At 40.2% G+C, this 23,281-nt stretch overlaps 1 protein-coding gene across 7 annotated transcripts in view; it reads left to right on the top strand.

Moving 5' to 3' along the window:
* Positions 1 to 13,653, top strand: part of COL13A1 (collagen type XIII alpha 1 chain) — a 428,454-nt gene extending 414,801 nt beyond the window's left edge. For 2 of the 7 annotated variants that reach the window (XM_069753226.1, XM_069753225.1), the window contains one exon: positions 11,296 to 11,723. In XM_069753226.1, the coding sequence (XP_069609327.1) occupies positions 11,296 to 11,298 (3 nt within the window). In that variant the 3' untranslated portion in view covers positions 11,299 to 11,723. Of the gene's footprint in view, positions 1 to 11,295 lie in introns of all 7 variants that reach the window. The other 5 variants (XM_069753227.1, XM_069753230.1, XM_069753223.1 and 2 more) reach the window with 5 other exon arrangements.
* Positions 13,654 to 23,281: the final 9,628 nt, after the last annotated feature.

The raw sequence follows: 23,281 nt of genomic DNA, 5'->3' as shown, positions 1-23,281 counted from the left end.
CCCAGGGTGCGATGCTGCAGGTCCGTTGTCAGCGGTGAGGCAGAGCATGGAGAAGGGTCCCTTCCTCAGGATGCCAGCGGCAGAATTGTGGTGACGTTGCTGTCCGGTGTCCACAGCGAGCAGAGCAGAGTGTCTCATCGGTTTCTCGATGGCCATCCTCCTGAGGCCGCGCGTGCGCAGATTGAGCTCTTGACAGCAATCGGCTTCAGGAAAATGGCCGCCAAGATCTCAATATGCACACGTGCGGCCTCCGGTGGCCATGTTCTTGAAGCCAAGGGCTGCAGAGATCTCAATCTGTGCACGTGACGCCTCGGCTTCAGGAATATGGACGCAGGAAACCGGTGATGCACTCGGCTCTGCTTGCTGTGGACACTTGACCGTGGCATCCCCACATTTCTGCCTCCTACATCCTGACGAAGTAACCCTGCTCAGGTTTTTGCTACTTTATCTGAGAGCAGTCTGATGTAGGCAAAGAGACCGTGAATCGAACGATCTATCACTTAATTTACCGGGTGAAGTCGTTCTCACACAATCAAGAGGTTTTTTTATTTAGAATGAAGCACAGCTGAGGAGCTAACCCCGCCCTCACCAGGATCTGTATGTACAATATCCACAGACAGTGAGCTGCCCATCAAAGGAGGGTGTGTGTTGGACTACCAGGCACATGCTTCTGGGTCCAAAGCAATTAAAAACTCTGGTTACTAAAACAACCATTGCAAATGAACAAAACCACAGAGCATCATTGAAATCTGTTTTTTAACCCCTACAACATGCTGTCTTCAATTGCATAGCAAAAACCTGCTGACAGATTCCATTTAAGTCACGAGATGCTTCACACCAGGTCCTACAGCTCTAAAGATTAGACTTTCAGACTTTCATCCTGTTAATTGCAGAAAACACAAGTGATGCACTAAGGTAATTTTTATGATAATACGACACTACCGAATCATTGAGATTTCCAGACCACAATCTAATGGGTTTATGGATTTTTACTGAACTTCCTATGCATACAGTGACCGGTTAAGCAAGCAAGTAGTTGAAATTACAGCCTTAGAGTAGAGTCAGCTTGTTACATACTGAGGATCAGTACTAGACAAAAACTGTAAAGTAAAAAATTCCTATGCAAATTAATACAACACATGCAAAGTAAAAGTGTTCAAAGGAGATCATTCACTTCATCTGCCTTGTGAATTGTTTGCATTATGTATGTGTGATGTGTTGATCACAGTATTCTGTGAGTGCCCTTTTTCAGTATATATATATATATATATAAATATATATATATATATATATATATATATATATATATATACTGAATATTTACATATACAGTACACATATATATATATATATATATATATATATATATATATATATATATAGTACAGACCAAAAGTTTGGACACACCCTCTCATTTAAAGATTTTTCTGTATTTTCATGACTATGAAAATTGTACAGATTACAAGTGACTAGCACACTCCAAGAAATTGTGATGCAAAATAAAGGGGGGTTTATTACATACAAAGTCACAAACGTTTCGGTCAACTCTTGACCTTCATCAGTGTGCTAGAAAGAAAATTATATACAGAACAAAAAATATATTTAACAAAACTGGGAGTGTAACAAAAATTCGGACAAGGTGATAACAAAACAACAAAAGTATATACATCACGAAAACAACAAAGTCATAAGATATAAAGAAATTAACAATCATGGAGTACAATCAACAAAACCACGTCTATGTATGAATACAGCTGCAGATCGATATATGTGCAAGGAACCACAAGAATAGATCATAAGCACCAGTGTGGGACTATAAAGAATATAGTGGCATGGCAAGGAGAAGACTATGGTAGCATGGCAGGGGAAAGAGGGGGTGGCATAGTATATGATATGAGACCTACCTAAGTACACCTGTATGCTTGTATGAGCCCCAATGTAGAATACTATATATTGCATCTATAGAGAACGATTCACCGCTTTCTCTTTTGGAACGCACCTCCATCTTGATTCTCTTCTGTGGAACGCACATGTTACCGCCCCCTTCGGCCAGCTGACACCGGCGTCATCACCGCCCCGCCCCTTTTCCGGACCACATGCCGGCTGATACTGCGTGCTCTTTCACTTACTATATATAGTAGAACTAGGCACATTACCTCACACCTTCTTGCGGTGGATACTGCATAGACCCATATCTCCTGTGCGCTGGTAAGTTCTCTATATCGGGCTTTCCCCTACACTATTTCCACCTATCGCTCATGTGGCAGGCCTCCCAGCAGCCGTTCTGATTACATATATATACATTTTTCACCCTCATAGATTGGCGGTTTAGGTTTACAGCCGTATGGTTCCTTTTGGCCTATCTATTTACCGGGTATGTACCCCTGTCTTAGCCAGTTGGTATTTCACTATATATTATATTATATATATTTTTTCGACCACATATATACAGTGGGGCAAAAAAGTATTTAGTCAGTCAGCAATAGTGCAAGTTCCACCACTTAAAAAGATGAGAGGCGTCTGTAATTTACATCATAGGTAGACCTCAACTATGGGAGACAAACTGAGAAAAAAAAATCCAGAAAATCACATTGTCTGTTTTTTTAACATTTTATTTGCATATTATGGTGGAAAATAAGTATTTGGTCAGAAACAAAATTTCATCTCAATACTTTGTAATATATCCTTTGTTGGCAATGACAGAGGTCAAACGTTTTCTGTAAGTCTTCACAAGGTTGCCACACACTGTTGTTGGTATGTTGGCCCATTCCTCCATGCAGATCTCCTCTAGAGCAGTGATGTTTTTGGCTTTTCGCTTGGCAACACGGACTTTCAACTCCCTCCAAAGGTTTTCTATAGGGTTGAGATCTGGAGACTGGCTAGGCCACTCCAGGACCTTGAAATGCTTCTTACGAAGCCACTCCTTCGTTGCCCTGGCGGTGTGCTTTGGATCATTGTCATGTTAAAAGACCCAGCCACGTTTCATCTTCAATGCCCTTGCTGATGGAAGGAGGTTTGCACTCAAAATCTCACGATACATGGCCCCATTCATTCTTTCATGTACCCAGATCAGTCGTCCTGGCCCCTTTGCAGAGAAAGAGCCCCAAAGCATGATGTTTCCACCACCATGCTTTACAGTAGGTATGGTGTTTGATGGATGCAACTCGGTATTCTTTTTCCTCCAAACACGACAAGTTGTGTTTCTACCAAACAGTTCCAGTTTGGTTTCATCAGACCATAGGACATTCTCCCAAAACTCCTCTGGATCATCCAAATGCTCTCTAGCAAACTTCAGACGGGCCCGGACATGTACTGGCTTAAGCAGTGGGACACGTCTGGCACTGCAGGATCTGAGTCCATGGTGGCGTAGTGTGTTACTTATGGTAGGCCTTGTTACATTGGTCCCAGCTCTCTGCAGTTCATTCACTAGGTCCCCCCGCGTGGTTCTGGGATTTTTGCTCACAGTTCTTGTGATCATTCTGACCCCACGGGGTGGGATTTTGCGTGGAGCCCCAGATCGAGGGAGATTATCCGTGGTCTTGTATGTCTTCCATTTTCTAATTATTGCTCCCACTGTTGATTTCTTCACTCCAAGCTGGTTGGCTATTGGAGATTCAGTCTTCCCAGCCTGGTGCAGGGCTACAATTTTGTTTCTGGTGTCCTTTGACAGCTCTTTGGTCTTCACCATAGTGGAGTTTGGAGTCAGACTGTTTGAGGGTGTGCACAGGTGTCTTTTTATACTGATAACAAGTTTAAACAGGTGCCATTACTACAGGTAATGAGTGGAGGAAAGAGGAGACTCTTAAAGAAGAAGTTACAGGTCTGTGAGAGCCAGAAATCTTGATTGTTTGTTTCTGACCAAATACTTATTTTCCACCATAATATGCAAATAAAATGTTAAAAAAACAGACAATGTGATTTTCTGGATTTTTTTTTCTCAGTTTGTCTCCCATAGTTGAGGTCTACCTATGATGTAAATTACAGACGCCTCTCATCTTTTTAAGTGGTGGAACTTGCACTATTGCTGACTGACTAAATACTTTTTTGCCCCACTGTATACCCCCTCGTTTTATTCATCATATTCTCTTCTATAGACCATTATCTGCAACCCTATCTGGTTCAATCTCACCAGAACTATCTAATTGGTATGTACCCCTATGCTACGACTATGTCTAGTCTCACATAGCACACTGCAATGGCACCACTGCTGTATAGGTTATTATTTTATTTTCATTCTCTATAGATGCAATATATAGTATTCTACATTAGGGCTCATACAAGCATACAGGTGTACTTAGGTAGGTCTCATATCATATACTATGCCACCCCCTCTTTCCCCTGCCATGCTACCATAGTCTTCTCCTTGCCATGCCACTATATTCTTTATAGTCCCACACTGGTGCTTATGATCTATTCTTGTGGTTCCTTGCACATATATCGATCTGCAGCTGTATTCATACATAGACGTGGTTTTGTTGATTGTACTCCATGATTGTTAATTTCTTTATATCTTATGACTTTGTTGTTTTCGTGATGTATATACTTTTGTTGTTTTGTTATTACCTTGTCCGAATTTTTGTTACACTCCTAGTTTTGTTAAATATATTTTTGTTCTCGATATAATTTTCTTTCTAGCACACCGATGAAGGTCAAGAGTTGACCGAAATGTTTGTGACTTTGTATGTAATAAACCCCCCTTTATTTTGCATCACAATTTCTTGGAGTGTGCTAGTCACTTGTAATCTATACATCAAGGTTTGGGCACCTATTGACTGTGCACCTCCCTCCTAGGCTGTGCTTTGCATCTTCTATACCACTATATGAAAATTGTACATTCACACTGAAGGCATCAAAACTATGAATTAATGAATTAACACATGTGGAATGATATACCGTACTTAACAAAAAAGTATGAAACAACTGAAACTATGTCTTATATTCTAGGTTCTTCAAAGTAGCCACCTTTTGCTTTGATAACTGCTTTGCACACTCTTGGCATTCTCTTGATGAGCTTCAAGAGATAGTCACCGGGAATGGTCTTCCAACAATCTTTAAGGAGTTCCCAGAGATGCTTAGCACTTGTTGGCCCTTTTGCCTTCAGTCTGCGGTCCAGCTCACCCCAAACCATCTCAATTGGCTTCAGGTCTGGTGACTGTGGAGGCCAGGTCATCTGGCGTAGCACCCCATCACTCTCCTTCTTGGTCAAACAGCCCTTACACAGCCTGGAGGTGTGTTTGGGGTCATTGTCCTGTTGAAAAATAAATGATGGTCCAACTAAACGCAAACCGGATAGAATAGCATGCCTCTGCCGGATGCTGTGGTAGCCATGCTGGTTCAGTATGCCTTCAATTTTGAATAAATCCCCAACAGTGTCACTAGCAAAGCACCCCCAGACCATCACACCTCCTCCTCCATGCTTCACGGTGGGAACCAAGCATGTAGAGTCCATCCGTTCACCTTTTCTGAGTCGCACAAAGACACGGTTGTTGGAAGCAAAGATTTCAAATTTGGACTCATCAGACCAAAGCACAGATTTCCACTGGTCTAATAATGTCCATTCCTTGTGTTCTTGAGCCCAAACAAGTCTCTTCTGCTTGTTGCCTGTCCTTAGCAGTGGTTTCCTAGCAGCTATTTTACCATGAAGGCCTGCTGCACAAAGACTCCTCTTAACAGTTGTCGTAGAGATGTGTCTGCTGCTAGAACTCTGTGTGGCATTGACCTGGTCTCTAATCTGAGCTGCTGTTAACCTGCGATTTCTGAGGCTGGTGACTTGGATAAACTTATCCTCAGAAGCAGAGGTGACTCTTGGTCTTCCTTTCCTGGGGTGGTCCTCATGTGAGCCAGTTTCTTTGTAGCGCTTGATGGTTTTTGCCACTGCACTTGGGGACACTTTCAAAGTTTTCCCAATTTTTAGGACTGACTGACCATAATTTCTTAAAGTAATGATGGCCACTCATTTTTCTTTACTTAGCTGCTTTTTTCTTGCCATAATACAAATTCTAACAGTCTATTCAGTAGGACTATCAGCTGTGTATCCACCAGACTTCTGCACAACACAACTGATGGTCCCAACCCCATTTATAAGGCAAGAAATCCCACTTATTAAACCTGACAGGGCACACCTGTGAAGTGAAAACCATTCCCGGTGACTACCTCTTGAAGCTCATCAAGAGAATGCCAAGAGTGTGCAAAGCAGTCATCAAAACAAAAGGTGGCTACTTTGAAGAACCTAGAATATAAGACATAATTTCAGTTGTTTCACACTTTTTTATTAAGTATATAATTCCACATGTGTTAATTCATAGATTTGATGTCTTCTGTGTGAATATACAATTTTCATAGTCATGAAAATACAATACAGAAAAATCTTTAAATGAGAAGGTGTGTCCAAACTTTTGGTCTGTACTGTATATATATATATATATATATATATATATATATATATATGCATCATTCATTCCTCAGTTTCCCAGTTATACTCTATAGATTGGGACATGCTGTTTGTCATGTATTTTGCACAGATATGCATGTAGCACGCAGTATACGGTACTTTGCATCAATATGCATGGATAATTATGTCAATCAATGTTATACATGTACGTAAAAATCTTCCAAATTATACATTAATATCTTATATCATGTTAAAAAAGGGGGATTTTTAATTTTCTGTCAAACTGTGGAAAACAGACAGCTAGAAAATAGATGCTACTAGAATACTGTCAGTGTGTGGTCCAAGTTTTTCACTAACTCATATATTTGAATGGGCATGTTTGATCCGTGACTCAGATCACAATCGGACATAACTCCTTTTTTTTTCGTGTGTTTCTTTTTGTGGACAATTAATCTGCAAACAAAAATGCATTTTACCCATGCCCCAAGCTTTGCCTCTGCAGCATCAAAAGAGTGCAAGGCCACTGAAGCTAGCTAGATCTAATGATCTGGACAGTTTCAGAGCAGAACTTGAAAGGACCGTGCTTGTTGCCTCGGAGACCAGTCACCTCTGATAGGCTTCAGCAGTGGTCTGTAACCTAAGAAATAGGAAGGATAGGAGAGAATTTTTAATAAGAAGTCAATTGCAAATATTTAATAAATTGCAAATATGCTTGATTTTAAATGTACTTTGCAATTTTAAAGAGATTTTCCACTATTAATTTCACCCCCTTTCCTATGTCCTATCTCCTCCAAACAATCAATTTTCTAATGTACGTCTATTACCTGCTCTGCTCCTGTAAGCTCATCTCTATGTAGGTCATCTAGTCTTCTGTTATGATTCTGGCTCTGCTTCTTCGGATCTGGAAACTGGAATCGGACAAACAGAGAGGACACCATCATTGGTGGGGACGGGGCTGCCTCTCAGTGAGTGACAGCAGTCTGAGCATGCTCATCTCAGATTTCACTCTCCTCCTCTGCCTGGATCATGCTGATGCTTTGGATAGCTGTGCCTTCAGCTGACAGCGAAGCGCTGTGATGTGCTGCTTGTTATTAGAAAGTATATGACAGGGCTTGTCAGCTGAAGGGACGGCACTAGTGATGAGCGAGTGTGCTCTTTGCTCGGGTTTTCCCGAGCACCCTCGGGTGTCCTCCGAGTATTTGTAACTGTTCGGAGATTTAGTTTTCATTGCGGCAACTGAATTATTTACAGCTAGTAGCCAGCCTAGGTACATGTGGGGGTTGCCTGGTTGCTAGGGAATCCCCACATGTAATCAAGCAGGTTAGTAGCTGTAAATCATTCAGCTGCCGGGATGAAAACTAAATGTCCGAGCAGTGATAAAGTCGGAGGTCAGCCGAGCAAAGAGTACACTCGCTCATCACTAGACGGCACTTCAAAGAATCGGAGGAGTCAATCTGCACCATGCATGACCGAGCCTAAATCACGCTTCACTCTTCTCTCTGCTTTGTTCCTGCTGAAGCGAATAAACAGGAATAAACTTAATTATAGTGATACTTTTGGCCTTTTTTTGCTGTTTTTTCATTAAACTCTCAAATGATGTCCATGCTTTAGTTGTTGCTATATACCCTTAGAGAAGGTTATGAAAAAACTCTTTTTGGTCTTAGAGAAGAGTGAAATCTGATATGAGCATGCTCAGACTGCAGTCACCCACTGAGAGGCAGCCCCGCCCCACCAATGACGTGCGCCTCTCTGTTCGTCCGATTCCAGTTTCCAGGTGAGAAGCAGCAGAGCCAGAATCACAGCAGAGGACTACAGTAGATGACTCACACAGAGATGAGTTTACAGGTGCAGAGGAGATAAGAACAGTATATTACAAAAAAAATTTCTGCAATTTACCAAAATTGCAGTAAAATTGCCACAAGTTTCAAAATTGTGGCAAGTAAAACACAGTGTAAATGCATTGTGTGAAAGCGACTTAGAGGTGGGTCTACACCACCTGACTTGCAGCATTAAATGACAAATAAAGTAGATGTTTACTGATCCGCGGTCGTTTAATAGCCCGTTTATACGGGCACACCCCATTTAGCGATCTATAAGCAACCCATAAGCAATCTGTAATACATCAAACAGTTGAAAATAAAAATCATGCTACATTCGTCCATTAAGTTAGTGCGCTTTATTCTAAGATATTGTAGGTATACAGGTTAAAGGTAACCAGTCTTGTGAAAAGACATTTTTGATCTACAGGTATAAGGTTAATTACTGCCAGTAGGAAATTAACTTTATTCTAGGCGTCACTTATAGGGTTGGGTGCGCGGTTTCAGTCACCACTCAGTGCATAACTGACTGAAAGTCAGCTCATCACCGATGCACTGCTAAACTGGCCACTGCAGACTATGTGCTGAGCAGTGATTGAAGACCCGTCGGCCCACCCCTGTGACTGAAAGCCTCAGACTGCCAGGGGGAATAAAGTTCTTTTCCTCCCAACAGTTGGAATCTCTGTGCAGCTTTTGAAAACTATTGTTAGGGTTGGCGGAACGCACCGAATATATTTATTAGATGGGATTGGTGCGTTTGCAACCCGGGATCCACCGTGCAGGAAGGAACCTGCTGCTAAGTAAATGGCGGCACTATATGGCTGTATGAACCAGCTCTGTTAGCTTCACAAAGCAGCCGAGAAAGCAAAGCTCTGCGCCCTGTTAGACTTTCACAGAGGCACAAGCTAACTACCCAAATGAGAGCAGTCAGTGGTCATGCATGCACACAAAACTCCTCGCCGGAGGTGCCAGCATTCTAGGGGCTTATTTCAGCCGGGTCCCTGAATACACACAAACACAATCTCCTCGTCGGAGGTGCCAGCATTCTAGGGGCTTATTTCAGCCGGGTCCCTGAACACATACAAACGCATGACCACACTGGCGCAAAGCACATAACTTAGAAGATACAAGTGCATGGCCGTGCGGCCATGTGAGCCTTAAATAGTTGCAGCACATACAGGGCCTTCAAAGAAGGACCAATGGAGTTGCTGCAGTACCTGAGCATGTGACCCTAGATCTCCACCGAGAGATCTTGCCCTGGGCATGCTCAGAGTGCAAAGCAGGACTTAGTCGTAGCACCTACAAGGACCTTCCAAGAAGGACCAATGGAAATTGCTGCAGTACCTGAGCATGTGACCCTAGATCTCCACTGAGAGATCTTGCCCTGGGCATGCTCAGTGTGTGCAAAGCAGGACTTAGTCCCAGAAAAGCCTGCTCGCCGCAGATCAGTGCAGGGTACAATAGCAGAGCCTGGAAAGGCAGCGGTAACCCTTTGCATAGTATCAGTCTCACTGAGACGCTGGGACCGACGTCTCCGCTGAGCAGGCTCCAGTACGGCCGATGCAGAATGGGAGACTGCAGCAGACACGGATCGAGATTCCCCCTGTGCAGCAGAAGAAACTCGACTCCTAACAACTATTAACATGAAGATTAACCCCATGTCCACAGGTTAATAGCATTTTTACATGACAGGTTCCCTTTAAGAGGTACTCACACAAGCCACAGGTTTCTTATCTTCAACTATTTGATTTGCTGGTCTATAACTACTGCTAAGTCGCATTATTATTTGCTGTGGCGACTCTGAAAATGAATATGGTCCTTGGATAATTACAACAAAAATTGTTGTTCTCAGCAGGGCAAATCTTGTTTACACAGGATGGAGAACTCCTGAGAACATCGGTCTTTTTTATAAACCAAAAGATCATTTCACCCAACGAACGAGCATTTTGGTCATTCACTTGGTTGATCGGCAGCCTCTATACACCTAAAGATTATTGTGAAAATGAGCGCTTCCGAGAAGTATAAATGAATCCTTATTTCACCAAGTACATAGTCAACTAATAGTGAGGTGGGCCACCACTGACTCTGGAGCAGTGTTCTGCAAATTCAAAAATTTTGTTCATGCATTTCTATCTGTTTAATAAATGGATTTAGGTTTCGCAAATGTGAGGAAAAAAAATTCACATGCCTAACTGCATTGTGCCAACTGTAAAGCTTGGTGGAGCAAGGATAATGCCATAGAGCTGTTTTTCAGGGGTCTGCCTGGGCACCATAGGCACCTTCGTTCCCAGTGAAGGGAAATTTTAATGCATACCAATAAATTGTAAGCAATTGAATGCTTTAAACTGTGTGGAAACAATTTTGGGATGGGCCTTTTCTGTTCCATGATGACTGTACCCCATCAAACACCTAGGGAAAGAACTAGAACAAAGACTGTGAGAATGTCAAACAAAGGCATAAGCTACACAAGGGGCCTCGAACAATACAGCCAATCTATATAATTATGTGCACACACACAAAAAAACCTTTTAGAGGAAATTGACACAAGAAATGTGGTTAGTATGGACTGATCACATCGTTATAAGAATGTTGTGGGATAAGTCCTACACATGAAATAGTAGTCAATACCAAAGTCTCACACAGCATTTTGCTGGAAGAGTTTTGATAGAATATCCTACTTTGAGATTAGTGAATCTAGGGGACCCTCGGAGGAAATTCTTCCTGGTGTTGCTTTGGGCTGAGCTTCAATATTGCATGCAGCCCATTGACAGAACTAGCGCTGTTCTAAGATATATGCTCACATTTTATGATACGACACTCTTTTTTATGTTCTTCTCCACTTTTACTTTTAACTCTAAAAGTTGAGTGTAACCCCGAAGTCTGAATTCACACGTTGGGGGCACATTGTGTTTTTTTGTGATCACCGTACTTAGGAAAATCACGATAAATCAATAAAAAAAATTCTGTGTGGCTGCAACGTGTGAATGGGCCTTATACCTTTACCCACACTTACTTTATATTACTATCTCCTTGAACACACCAAGTTGTAAGATTTCGGATTAACCCAAGTTTATGTTTTTTTTGCAGTGATCGTTCTAACCTGGGATTGTCCTGTGTGTCTGTACATAGAATATTTATTTTTATACAGTGTTCCGTAGAAAACAAAGCATCAAACTTTATGCATTTTTGTACATAAATACTAAAATAGATGTTCTCCATTTTTTAAGCATTCGTGTATATTGTTTGTTTTTGTTTTTTGCTTTTCTAATATTTGTGAAGAAATGCTGCTGTATTTGCATGATATTTGTGCACATTTATGAAATAATGCTTTTGTTAAGTTATTATACTTTGGTGCCAAAAGTACATCAGAGAAATGATGGCCGTTTTCCTGAGTATGATGGTTAATGAAAAATAAAGTCAATTGATAAATGAAACTTTCAACAACTTTTGCTACTCTGTGTATCCATTCCCATTACGTTTTTCAATATGTCCTTTTGGAGAAGCGAGAGATTATTTCTCTTATATTGATGCCAAAACAAGGTATCATTTGTAAAATGAATATACCATGTAATGAATGTTACCATCTGTCATGGAGGCGGCATGGAATGTACATTACTCTCAGACCTTGGGAGAACTAAAGTTCTGAGCTTCTTTTATTAGTCCTCCTCTGTGTTATTGTATTGCGATTGTTGCTCGTATTGCATGATTATGCCATATATTGCTGTACTGAAAATATCCATCCATTCATTTGTTATGTATAAGGCAGCTCTGACAATGTCGTTACCGGTAACATAGGACATTAAGAAGCTGCAATCTTCCTCCTAATTGCAACAAAACAAGGACGGAAATTCTTCTCGTACACAATTCAGTCATACTTGAAAAGAGGAATGAAGAAACATTAGGAATGTTGAGCTACAAGAAAGTTAGGTGCTATAACAATAAGCATAATTTTGCGGACTGTATAGCGGTCCTGCTATGACAATAGATATTAAATAATTCAAATGCTACCAAGTCCAAAAGGTAGAAACAGCGTTGCACTGATTGCAGCTTCGAAGGAAATAGTTCCAATTGTCTGGTAGGAAACATTGTCATGGCTCCTGTATTTGCTAAAACCTTATCATGAAAGCACCTTTATTTGATACTTTAAGGGCCAGACACCATGGTTCATTACCAAAAAATGAAGATGGTTGCTATTCAATAGATGAGATTTTAGTCCACAGAGGATGAAGATGAGGACATCTGTCTCCCGATCTTGATGACTTCTGCAAGTCCAACTGCTGATGGAAAAAAAAAAACCATCTTGATCACAATTGGTTTTACCAAAGGAGACTAGTTGCCTGAATTGAGTTTGGCTATGTTGCTATCTCCTGTCTGTGTTTCTACAGTACGGATAGCTGGAGGGGAAGATGAGAAACATTGCACTATGCTCATGGTTTTCTGTAGAGGTTCCCATAGTGCTGTGTTATAAGCCGTCCATCTCGTGTGACATTACACCGTATTGAAGGACAATTCCATTTTGTGGACTCCAGTAGAACATTTGGAGAAAAGTTATTTTCTTACTTTTGAGGAAAGGATGTTCATAAGAGCGAAACGTTTCCTTGAGTTGATTTTGATGATTCCTCCAGCAGTCTCTCACTGCCTTTTAGTTACCAAGTTGCTTCCATGTAGGAATTCCATTTGTTCTTGTTTATCCTTTTAGTTTGTCGGTCTTCATCTATTACTAGAGCTTTGATCTATTTTCTCTAATTGATGTTCTTCAATTCTCGCTTTTACAAATTGGTCAACTCGGCATAATTTAGAAATGCATCACGGTGGTAGATGGCCCGGAAATATGTCTTTCTTGTTTTACTTATTCCAGAGAATTCCTAAAACATTGTAGAATCTATCTGGATTCTTTCCATTAAACCCCTTCACTGCCAGACGTGCTCTTGCAAGCACTTTTTTTCCACTAAGGGGTTGGCATTAGTTTCCATCTAATAAGTAAACTAAGCTATGAAATATAAAAAAAAAAAGTCCTGATGAGGGTGTATATTTTAAGAAAAGATTTTATACCGCCAGATATTGTATTAGATGAGGGAGCGATGACTGGTGGTAGATTCTGTAGTTTTGTTCGCAGTGGTATGGAAGTAAATGTAGCGTTTTTTATACATATTTGCAGCGGGTTGATTAAGGTTGTTCTCTTTTTCTGTATTTTGTTACTATGTTCTTGTTACTAAATGACCAGAGATGCAGACTGTATGCCTCTTTTATGATGTAGATAATAGCATACCATGCCAATGTATAAGAATGGTGTGAATTCTGAAAGCATTGTTCTGCTAACCATATTTGTAGTGTAGTTTAACCATTTTTTATTTCCTTTACTTATCCATGTTCTGTGTAAATGGTGCTTAGTTAGGGCTTATATATTTATAATACATTCACTACACTAACGTGACCTTATTTTTATGACAGATATACTTTATTATGTCCACGGCATTTATTTCTAGCATGTAAATAAATGCTGTAAAAAGATGCAGTCAGGTTCTAGGCTCTTATGTCATTCACGGCAGAACTTTCCTGTCTACTGAAGCATTGGAACTAAGTATAATTTTACTTATATCAATGACGCATAATACATGCAAATCAAAACTTCGTAACACCAGTCACTCCTAAGTAAATGGTAGAATTAGCAAAAATCACATAGAAAATGATATTTTAATAATTGCTAAACATACGAGCTACCAGCCTATATCTTGATTTTTCACTACCAAAATACTTATTTACCAGATGTGTAATGAATGGACCGTCCATGCTCTAAATAAAGCTTACAGCTACAAGCTAAAAAGGAAGCCTTTGCTTTAAGAAGGTATCCTGAAAACAAGCTGAAAATTAGCCATTTCCCCATTATTAGTAGCCAATGAAAAGAAAAGGTATCTGCAAATCATAACCATGGTCTCCACTACACCTAGCCTGTTCATGATCATCCTCCTTCTCTTCCCTCTCCTAGCCATTTTTCTATTCCCAGTTTACTGTACGCGGGTACTATCCCGTGTCCCGATCTAAAGGGTGTATTTTGGCCAAAAACATCACTCTGTTTCCCTTCCCACCAGATACGGTAGAGTATACCTTTAATATCTATGGCACTGATTCATTTTTGCCGTTGCTCTGGTTTTGTGCCTTTTTTTCTCATTTCAGCCCAATTTGTTATAATATTTGTGGCTTTTTTGAAGTTTATTTTATATGTTCCCGTCTTTTTTTTTGTTCGTTTTCCGCTTTGTGGGTGGAATGTAGAAATTCCAGAAGTTTTTCTTCTGATTCATCAATTTTTTAAATTGATGTACCTCCTATCCAATCCCACCTGCTGTTTTTTTTTAGTATGCCAGGTTTTTTTTTTTTTTTTTTTCAAAATTGTGGTGACTTATTGGCACCAAATGTCACAAAAGCTGTTTAAGACAGTTAGGAAGCCCATTCTGGTTCATGAAGTTAATGAATTGGGTACAACATTTTGATTAATTTAATGCCGAAACAGTGACTAATATCACAAGGCAAAGAAGAAAATACCTTAAAAAAGGGACTAAAAAAATGCAAATGATGAATCCGGGGCCTAAGGATTAACAGCAAAAGAGAATTGTCAAATGTTATTAGTAGCTTTTTTCTCAGAATATTTCATAAGCCATATTTTCTGTTTCTTTAGTAAACGCTTCTCTAGTGGGTCTGATACATGGGCACAAGTGTACACCCACCAGAACCCTTATCAATATGCACAAGCATATGAACATAAAGATAGCAAATTATGTAAGAGAACATATGATCTGTGCTTTGCGCTAAGCAAACAAAGCTATAAAAGTTTACTTTTATAATAAATGAAATGTGGATTACATCCGCGCTGCTGCGACAAATAACAGATCCAGATATACTTGTAAGATGTTCGGGTGGTTTATTCAACGCGTTTCGAAGCTCATGGCTTCTTCTTCAGGAAGTTTCCACACAAAGATCCGCAGCAGCGCGGATGTAATCCACATTTCATTTATTATAACGGTTCTAAGAGGTCGCAGCGCCGACCTGTGGATCTGCAGCAGCTGACAAACTACACGCTTGTACTGTGTACCACCAGGTGAGCAGTTCTCTCACTATTGATTAGAAACAATCCTGGGGATAAGACCCTATTTGCGCTTTTTTTGTCTCCTATTTTTCTATACTAATAAAAGTTTACTTAGCATAGAAAAGTTCCTTATGATCTGTTACATCCCTTCCTATATTATAATATCATGTCTACATGGGCAGAAAAGTGTTAAACTATCGTCCATCCCACTTCTATGTTACGTTTAAGCTCTGAGCAATGTTTTAAAAACTCATTTTGAGTTTAGTAATATTTATTAAACCCACAGGATCCCACCAATTCAGCTGGTTTCTTAGTGCATCTTAGCATTTTCCAAAGTATATCTGTGCAACCATTCTGGGCATTAAACCGATATATCAAAAAGTGGCCTTTATTTGTTATTTGCTAATTCATCAAACTAAATATTCAGGTACTAGATGGCAGCCCGATTCTAAAGAACCGGGAGTCTAGAATCCATATATACTTTATTTATTCAAATGTAAGAATAATACAATTAATAAATAATAGTAAGAAAGAACAAAAATAATAGGCAGTATATGGCGAAAACACCAAACAAAAGTTCAAAATTGGTGTGAAAATGTCACTGAACCACTTCACAACTAAATATATATAGTTTTGGTAAATGGTATTATCATTTTTTTGATGAAATTCGGCAGGAGCTTGAAGAGCAACGTCACTGGGCCCGCCTCCACGCAGTAGAAACTTGCTGTGAGGTAAAAATTCAAAAATCACACCAAAATGGCGGGCGGAGTGTGTCACAGTACGGCACGTTTCTGATTGGTCGCTCGCAGCAGGCGGCAACCAATCAGACACTGGACACTGTTGACGTCACTTAGCTCCGGACATTAGCTCCGGACAAAGCCACGGAAGTTGGCACAAATTGCAGGAAGTAGTATTCTAGGCAATTATATATTAGATGCTATATATATTTGTCTCTGTTTACACATTTGGATAATGGCAAATGTTATAAATGAAACCATTTGCATTGGAAATGATCAGATTGTATTTTGGGTTGTGTGCTCACTAAGTCCATGCACTCGGCAATCATAATAAATGCAGAACCGTCGCATGGCTCGCCAATAATACAAATAAGGGCAGATATACCAAAGTGCCACTGTTTAAAAATGACAAATAGGGTTAGGAAATTTGTTGCAGGTAGCAAACTAATAGCTATTAGGTTAGAACTTTCAGTCAATGGAGTTGTAAATGTTTTGCTGTAAAAATGCAGCATTTTTGCGACATATTGAAGGTCTCTTGCAACTTTCTTTCCCATAAGGTAACATTAAAGTTGCATGCAAGCTGTGAATTATATAGAAGTGTCCACCATTAACGTTTCCTGATTATCATAATACCAACGAAGTGCAATCAGTCCAGAGAACATAGCCTATGACTACTAGAGATGGACAAATCCTTACAGTTACACAGCGCTGAAGATGACATCAGCCAGAGAAAGATGTGTGAGCTCCCCAATAATGTTATCACATGGTATAGCCAATCAGGAGGGACTATCATTGCTTGTATGAAAGCAGAAGTTGGAAATGCAGTCGCCATTTTGTGGGGAATCTGGATAGTGAGAGGATGGCACAGATTACAGATAAGTCATAGAGATAGGGAGAGAAAGCCATACAAAACTGAAGAAACTGTACAGATAATGTGGTAGACAGTATATTAGTGAAGAAGATTAGTGTTTGAGAAAAAGAGAATAGTGTTATACACTTCTTTTCTGAAAGTGTTTTCAATTTGTGGTGAATTATGTACCGTGAATCTAATTTCCTGGTAAAATTCAGTGAATATGGCAAATTTGAATTTCTAAAGATTTGCTCATATCTAGTGATGGTGGTGACTGGTGGATTGCACTTTTTAAGACATCTGGAGGACACACTTTTTCAATGTTTGCCTAACATCTTGCACCATGCATCTCAGGATTTGTTCAGTTTAGGACCGCACTATATGAAGACTTTTTAGCACTACTGATTGATTTTGGCTCTCAAGTTGAAGCTTGTTGTCCGAAGCCATACATTGAGTTGCATCTAATGTTATCGATTGCTGTAGCCACTTGCTATAAAAATGAACTATTATCAATAATGCTATAAAAAGTCCCCATGTAGACCGGGTCTTAGAATCAAAATAAGGAAGAACACATCTGTAGATAATAATTTGGATTCCTAAAGCCTCATGAGCTTATGATCAATTTCATACAGAGACATATGGGAGTTCTCGAGATATAATGAACATAAGCACAACTACCGTTTGGTGCTCAAGTAGGTTCCCAGACCGTTCTTTACTTGTAGAATAAACTTGGCACACAATAAATAGCTCAGGTGAAAATTTTATGTAATGGACACCCCATACACCACAGCATGACAAGGCATCTCCCCTTTGGTCACATACACAGACCATATCAAACAGGGTGAAATAGCCTTTATGGAGAGTGGACAACATTGGCTATCACATATACTAATTTTCCGCTTTGCAGTCGGTACACAGAGGAAGGTCCGATTGAACGAAACGTTTGTATGTATATATTTTACTACAACACATGGATTACATTACATTTTCACCTGAGCAATTTCTGGTGTGCCACCAAGTTTATTCTACAAATATGGGAGTTCTCTGTCACAGATTCTTACACAAACCAAGGTCCTCTGGATAGTGTGTTACAAAGTTATTAATACAAAACCAATACTGCAAGCACGCTCTCTATACACTGAACAGTGACTGAAACCATGCAGGCACCTCCCCCATGACTGAATCCGGAACATGGCCGAGGGAATAACGAGAATTTCCTCCCGGCTGCATGGATCTAAGTGCAGGCGCCGAGCAGGTTCACAATGCTGTTACCTGCAGATTAACCCCATATCTGCAGGTTAGTTGCATTTTTTCAAGTGACAGGCTCCCTTTAAATTGTCTCCTGACAAAGTGTGGGTTAACCCATGGATGCTCACAACACCAGAGAGTGACACTTTATAATGTTGTGGCTTGTTACTACAGGATGAGAACTGTGTTAGAAACAGGAGGACATTTATGAGGGGTCAGAAATGATCCCAAGATTCTACCTAGAGAATATGCTGTGCAACAGTTTCATGATATGTCATGCAAATAATCAAAGCGATATCTGTTTGTAGCATCTGTCCCACACTCATGTGACCATTTTGAGATAACACAAGATTGTACTGAAAGAAAATTGAGAAAGGGATAAATCTACATTTAAATATTTCCTTTGGTGAATTAGCGGAATATTTCCTTTTAGCAGAATTCATCTTTTTTTTCTTGCGCGTTTATTTTGTCACATTGTATATGTTGTTTTCTTGTATTATTTACAAAGATGTATTATATTAAATGTAACTGTATTATGATCTTCCTTTCATGTTGTGCAAAGAGGGCATTGTGTTTGTATTTTAAATCTAGAGAAAATATCCAGCTATGAATAGAAAAAGATATTTAATACATGTTCAATGTTTGGTAATTTTATAACAGTTTTGCACATTTTCTCCAATTGTTGTATAGATAATCTTTCACATGTTTTATTACATCACTGTCTGACTGATAAACGTAGTGCGGAAAAGATACTTGGAGCTGAAGCTAGTGTCCTGTCCTGGTTATATCCAACCCAGATTGTGGACTTCCATATAGCGGCCATCAATAGTGATGAGGCTGACAATAACCTTCCAGATAGCAAACAGTGTCGTGGAGCAATCCGACATGTCAGCCAGGTGCTGCCTCTGATGACCAGAGTCATGTTATATTGCAGTCAGACTTTACAAATTGTAATTAGGGGAAGTTTATTAGGTGGGCTGACATCTATTATGAATCTGCATTCCAAAAAAATATAGAGAAGTATATTTGAATTATGGGCATACATCATTAGAATACTTAAAATGGTTCTCCTGGATATTTGTAAAGTTGACACGGGACAACCAGTCTGGAGGAAAAGAAGACATACTCATCCCCGGAATATTCTTCTTGTTCTAGCACTGCTGCTCCTACAGCCTCCAATGAATGTCATGACTACTAGTAACCTGACTGCTGAGGCCACTGACCTGCCACAGGGTCAGGTGATTGGTAGCCGGGGTGTCATCACGTCTAGTCCAGCGGACACTATTGTAGCAGAAGCAGTGGAATAAGTAGCAGATTCCAGGGGTCAGCATGTCTATTTTTTTTTCTTTCTCCAGCCTGGCTTTCCTTTGTTAAGATTAAAAAATATATTAGGGGACCCCCTTTAATCTTTATAAAACAGCATGTTAATGTAAGGCTACTTTCACACTAGCGTCGTGCACTGCATGTCGCAATGCGTCGTTTTGCAGAAAAAATGCATCCTGCAAAGTTGTTTGCAGGATGCGTTTTTTCTCCATAGGCGTGTATTAGCGACGCATTGCAACGCATTGCCACACGTCGCAACCGTCGTGCGACGGTTGCGTCATGTTGTGGCGGACCGTCGGCACCAAAAAACGTTGCTTGTAACGTTTTTTGGTGCGTTGTGTTTGCCATTTCCGACCGCGCAGGCGCGGGCGGAACTCTGCCCCCACCTCCCCGCAACTCACAATGGGGGAGCGGATGCATTGTAAAAATGCATCTGCTGCCCCCGTTGTGCGGCGCTTCCACAGTATGCGTCGGTACGTCAGCCCGACGCACTGCGACGGGCCGAGTACAACGCTAGTGTGAAAGTAGCCTAAATTGGGCCTCAATGAGGACAATCTTTTAGATAGTTTTATGGATTGCTTCATCTAGAATGGCAGCCTTGAAGGCCATTGGAGTTAGGCTAGGTGCACACTATGTCTGTGCTAACAGGAGATTTTCCTGATGCATACTATAATGCTGAAACGGGCTGATTCCCGAGATGGAGGCCAAAGGCATGTCTTCCGTCCAGCAGTCATGCACTTGCATATCATTTGTTTATAGTATAACCATCGGTATAAATGATATTTCACAAATCAATAGTACACATCAAAATAAGAAATTTTGTAATATATTTTATCAGAGAAATGTTTCTTCTTCAGGAGAAATCTTTCCTTTTCTCAGTTCGTGGATAAAATCTGTATTCGGTGAAGATAGAATGTTCCATTACTGAGATAGGAGATGGCGGTGGTTTTTATAAGATTCTATGTAGAAGGGAAGGGGAAGTAGGAGGGAAGAACTCTCCCCGTACCTCCCTCCATCTCATCTTTCCTCCCTACATAGAATCTATTTAGAAGCAAATGTCATCTCCTACCTCAGTAATGTAAAAAGCCACGAGGAAATATATGCCATACATTTCTTTACAATGACTCCCTTTGGTAGACGGATGGCTTGGCATCCATCCTGACAGCGACTACTGTTGGGAACATACCTCCTGAGTGTATGCGCCCAACAATGGCCACAAATGTATAGTGCATCAAGCCTAAGATATAATCTTTAGCAGCCATCACTCCATTCAATCGGAGCACGCCAATCATAGACCTGTCCTGTGGATCGGTGGCAGCTCCAGTGGTGAGATTCCCCAAGATTAGATTGATATCACCTATCAATATGGCAAAAAGTACAGTTTTGTTAAATGGGGCACAATATGTATTTTGAGCTGAAGAGCTGAATACCTAAATTTAAAAAAAATCCTGAATGATCCTAACAGGCATTCTTAATTTCTTAAGGCCAACTTTAGGAAAGATTTTCAAAGCAGAAACCTTTAAAATGTCATTTATTTTATATCTATGGCCAGTTTTAATCAGAAAGCATGGTGGGTCTTCATATCTAATTCATCTCTAGAGGGTATTTGGTTTACAAAACACACATTATATACTCCAGTGAGGATTCTTAATATAGGGGCGTACCTCATTCAGACCTCCATCAATCACCAGTGCATGTCATTTTTTTCAATGCTCCATATTGCCAGGGTTAATTTTTTCACCTACAGGAATATATAATCGATATCCAGCACTCCATAAATGGACTTAAAGGGAATCTGTCACCCCTTTTTTTTCCATTTGAGTTAAAAATATGGTTCAATTGTGCATGAGCTCTGCATTACAGCAGTACCTTTCATATCCCCCGATTCCCCACCTTTGCTGAGAAAATTCCTTTGTAATCTCTCCGTTTTCGTATGTAAATTACCCTGGTCCAGTCCGATGAGTGGGGCCTATTCGCCATTTCTCCCCACCTCCTGCCTTGCTCTGCGCTCTTCTTTCCTGTGTTGGCGCTGTTTTCCTGCGCTTGCGCATTGAAGTGGCCTCTCGCGCATGCTCAGTATGTTTTGCCCAACAGTGGGCAAAGCATAAAAATCATTATTGCACATGCTCCATTTTACATTACGTTCTGTGCCCCGGAAGTCTTGCCATGCAAGGGGGCATAGAACGTAATGAAAAATTTGGGCGCATGCGCAATAGTGATTTTATGCTTTGACCAATTCAATGCGCACGCGCAGAAACTGTACGGGGTCTGCGCTATTCACAGATCTTGTTACATCGAGAACACCGAGGAATGGGGGGAAAGATGGCGAATAAGCCCCGCCCATCAGACCAGGGTAATTCACATAGGAAAACGGAGAGATTACAAAGGTATTTTCTCAGCAAAGGCGAGGGATTGGGGGATATGAACGGTACTGCTGTAATGCAGAGCTCATGCAAATTTGAACCATATTTTTATCTCAAATCGAAAAAAAGGGCTGACAGACTCCCTTTAAAAAATATTAATGGGAAAAGCAGTAAAAACCAACGTGTTTCACTATAAGATCATAGTCATGGCACTTAAAGTCCATTTCTGGAATGCTGGATATCCTTTCTATGCTCATTACCCACATGGTCATGTGAACGCGCACCTGTACAAGGAATTGATTGCAAGACCGGTGAGCTGGACTTTCACTTCACAATCATTAGTAGATACAGAAAAAGGCAAATGCTTAAAGGAAAGGGGAGAATTTTTCCTACACTCCTATGCCTCAAAATCTGCAACCCTAGAAAATAGTTATTGCTCTATGTGGTTAACTTATTTATCAAGGTTGCTTTTGCACACATATTCCTTTCTACACAGCTATATGTGTGGTCACATTCTGGTTTTTGGCAATGTTACCAGGACAGAGGTCACGACTTCTCCAGGCAAACTTTTCACACAGAACTAAGATAAGCTTTGAAAAAGCTCTTTGCAATCAGCTAGACTTCTAAAGTAATTTTGTGTTACATTTGTAGATAACATGTCCCTCATTATATACATTTTATATTCAGCATTTTATATTCGGTCTACTCGTCTGGCGAGACGCGCTGTACATGATTTTTGGTTAGCACTTTCAAATGAAGTAAAATAGTATTAATTCTGGTTATGAAATAATTCACAGAAGAAATGAAGGACTGCCAAGTGTGTCTCCAGTGAGTGAAGGTTTATTTCAGATACATGTGATTTCTGTTCTTTATACATCTACAATGTCTATTTCACAGTTATGTCATTTGTACTGTACAGCATTTTCCTATCGCTCTAATGGAGTATTGCATTTTAGCATTACCTGTTGTATATATTTTGTTATTTTTTGATCATTTTATTTTTAGTTAAATCTATATGTATACATTTTTCATGGTTTACAGTCATGAGCTGACTGAATAAATTAAAACTGAGCAATTGTCTGGCTGAGTTTATCTTCTCTTTATACTCATTTCTCATGCATTTCAACGTCAATCTTGTACAAGTATTTAAAGAAGCACTCCTCCCATCAAAGGTTTATCCTCTTAATATATTGCAATCATCATATTATATAGCACTGTGTACTCACAATTGCTCATTTTCCGTTCTACCTATCTACCATATATACTCGAGTATAAGTCGACCCGAGTATAAGCCGAGGCACCTGATTTTGCCATGAAAAACTGTGAAAACGTATTGACTAGAATATAAGCCGGGTATGTCCCTTTATCCCTATCCTGGTATGCATGGTTCTACATCCCTGTCGTATGCATGGCTCCCGTCCCATCCTTGTATACATGGCTCCCCTCCCGTCCTTGTATGCATGGCTCCCCT

This window comes from Ranitomeya imitator, chromosome 2 (assembly GCF_032444005.1).
Source record: "Ranitomeya imitator isolate aRanImi1 chromosome 2, aRanImi1.pri, whole genome shotgun sequence".
Lineage (NCBI taxonomy): Eukaryota > Metazoa > Chordata > Amphibia > Anura > Dendrobatidae > Ranitomeya > Ranitomeya imitator.
The sequence above is the reverse complement of the archived record's forward strand: the minus strand, read 5'-3'. Positions and strand labels throughout refer to the sequence as shown.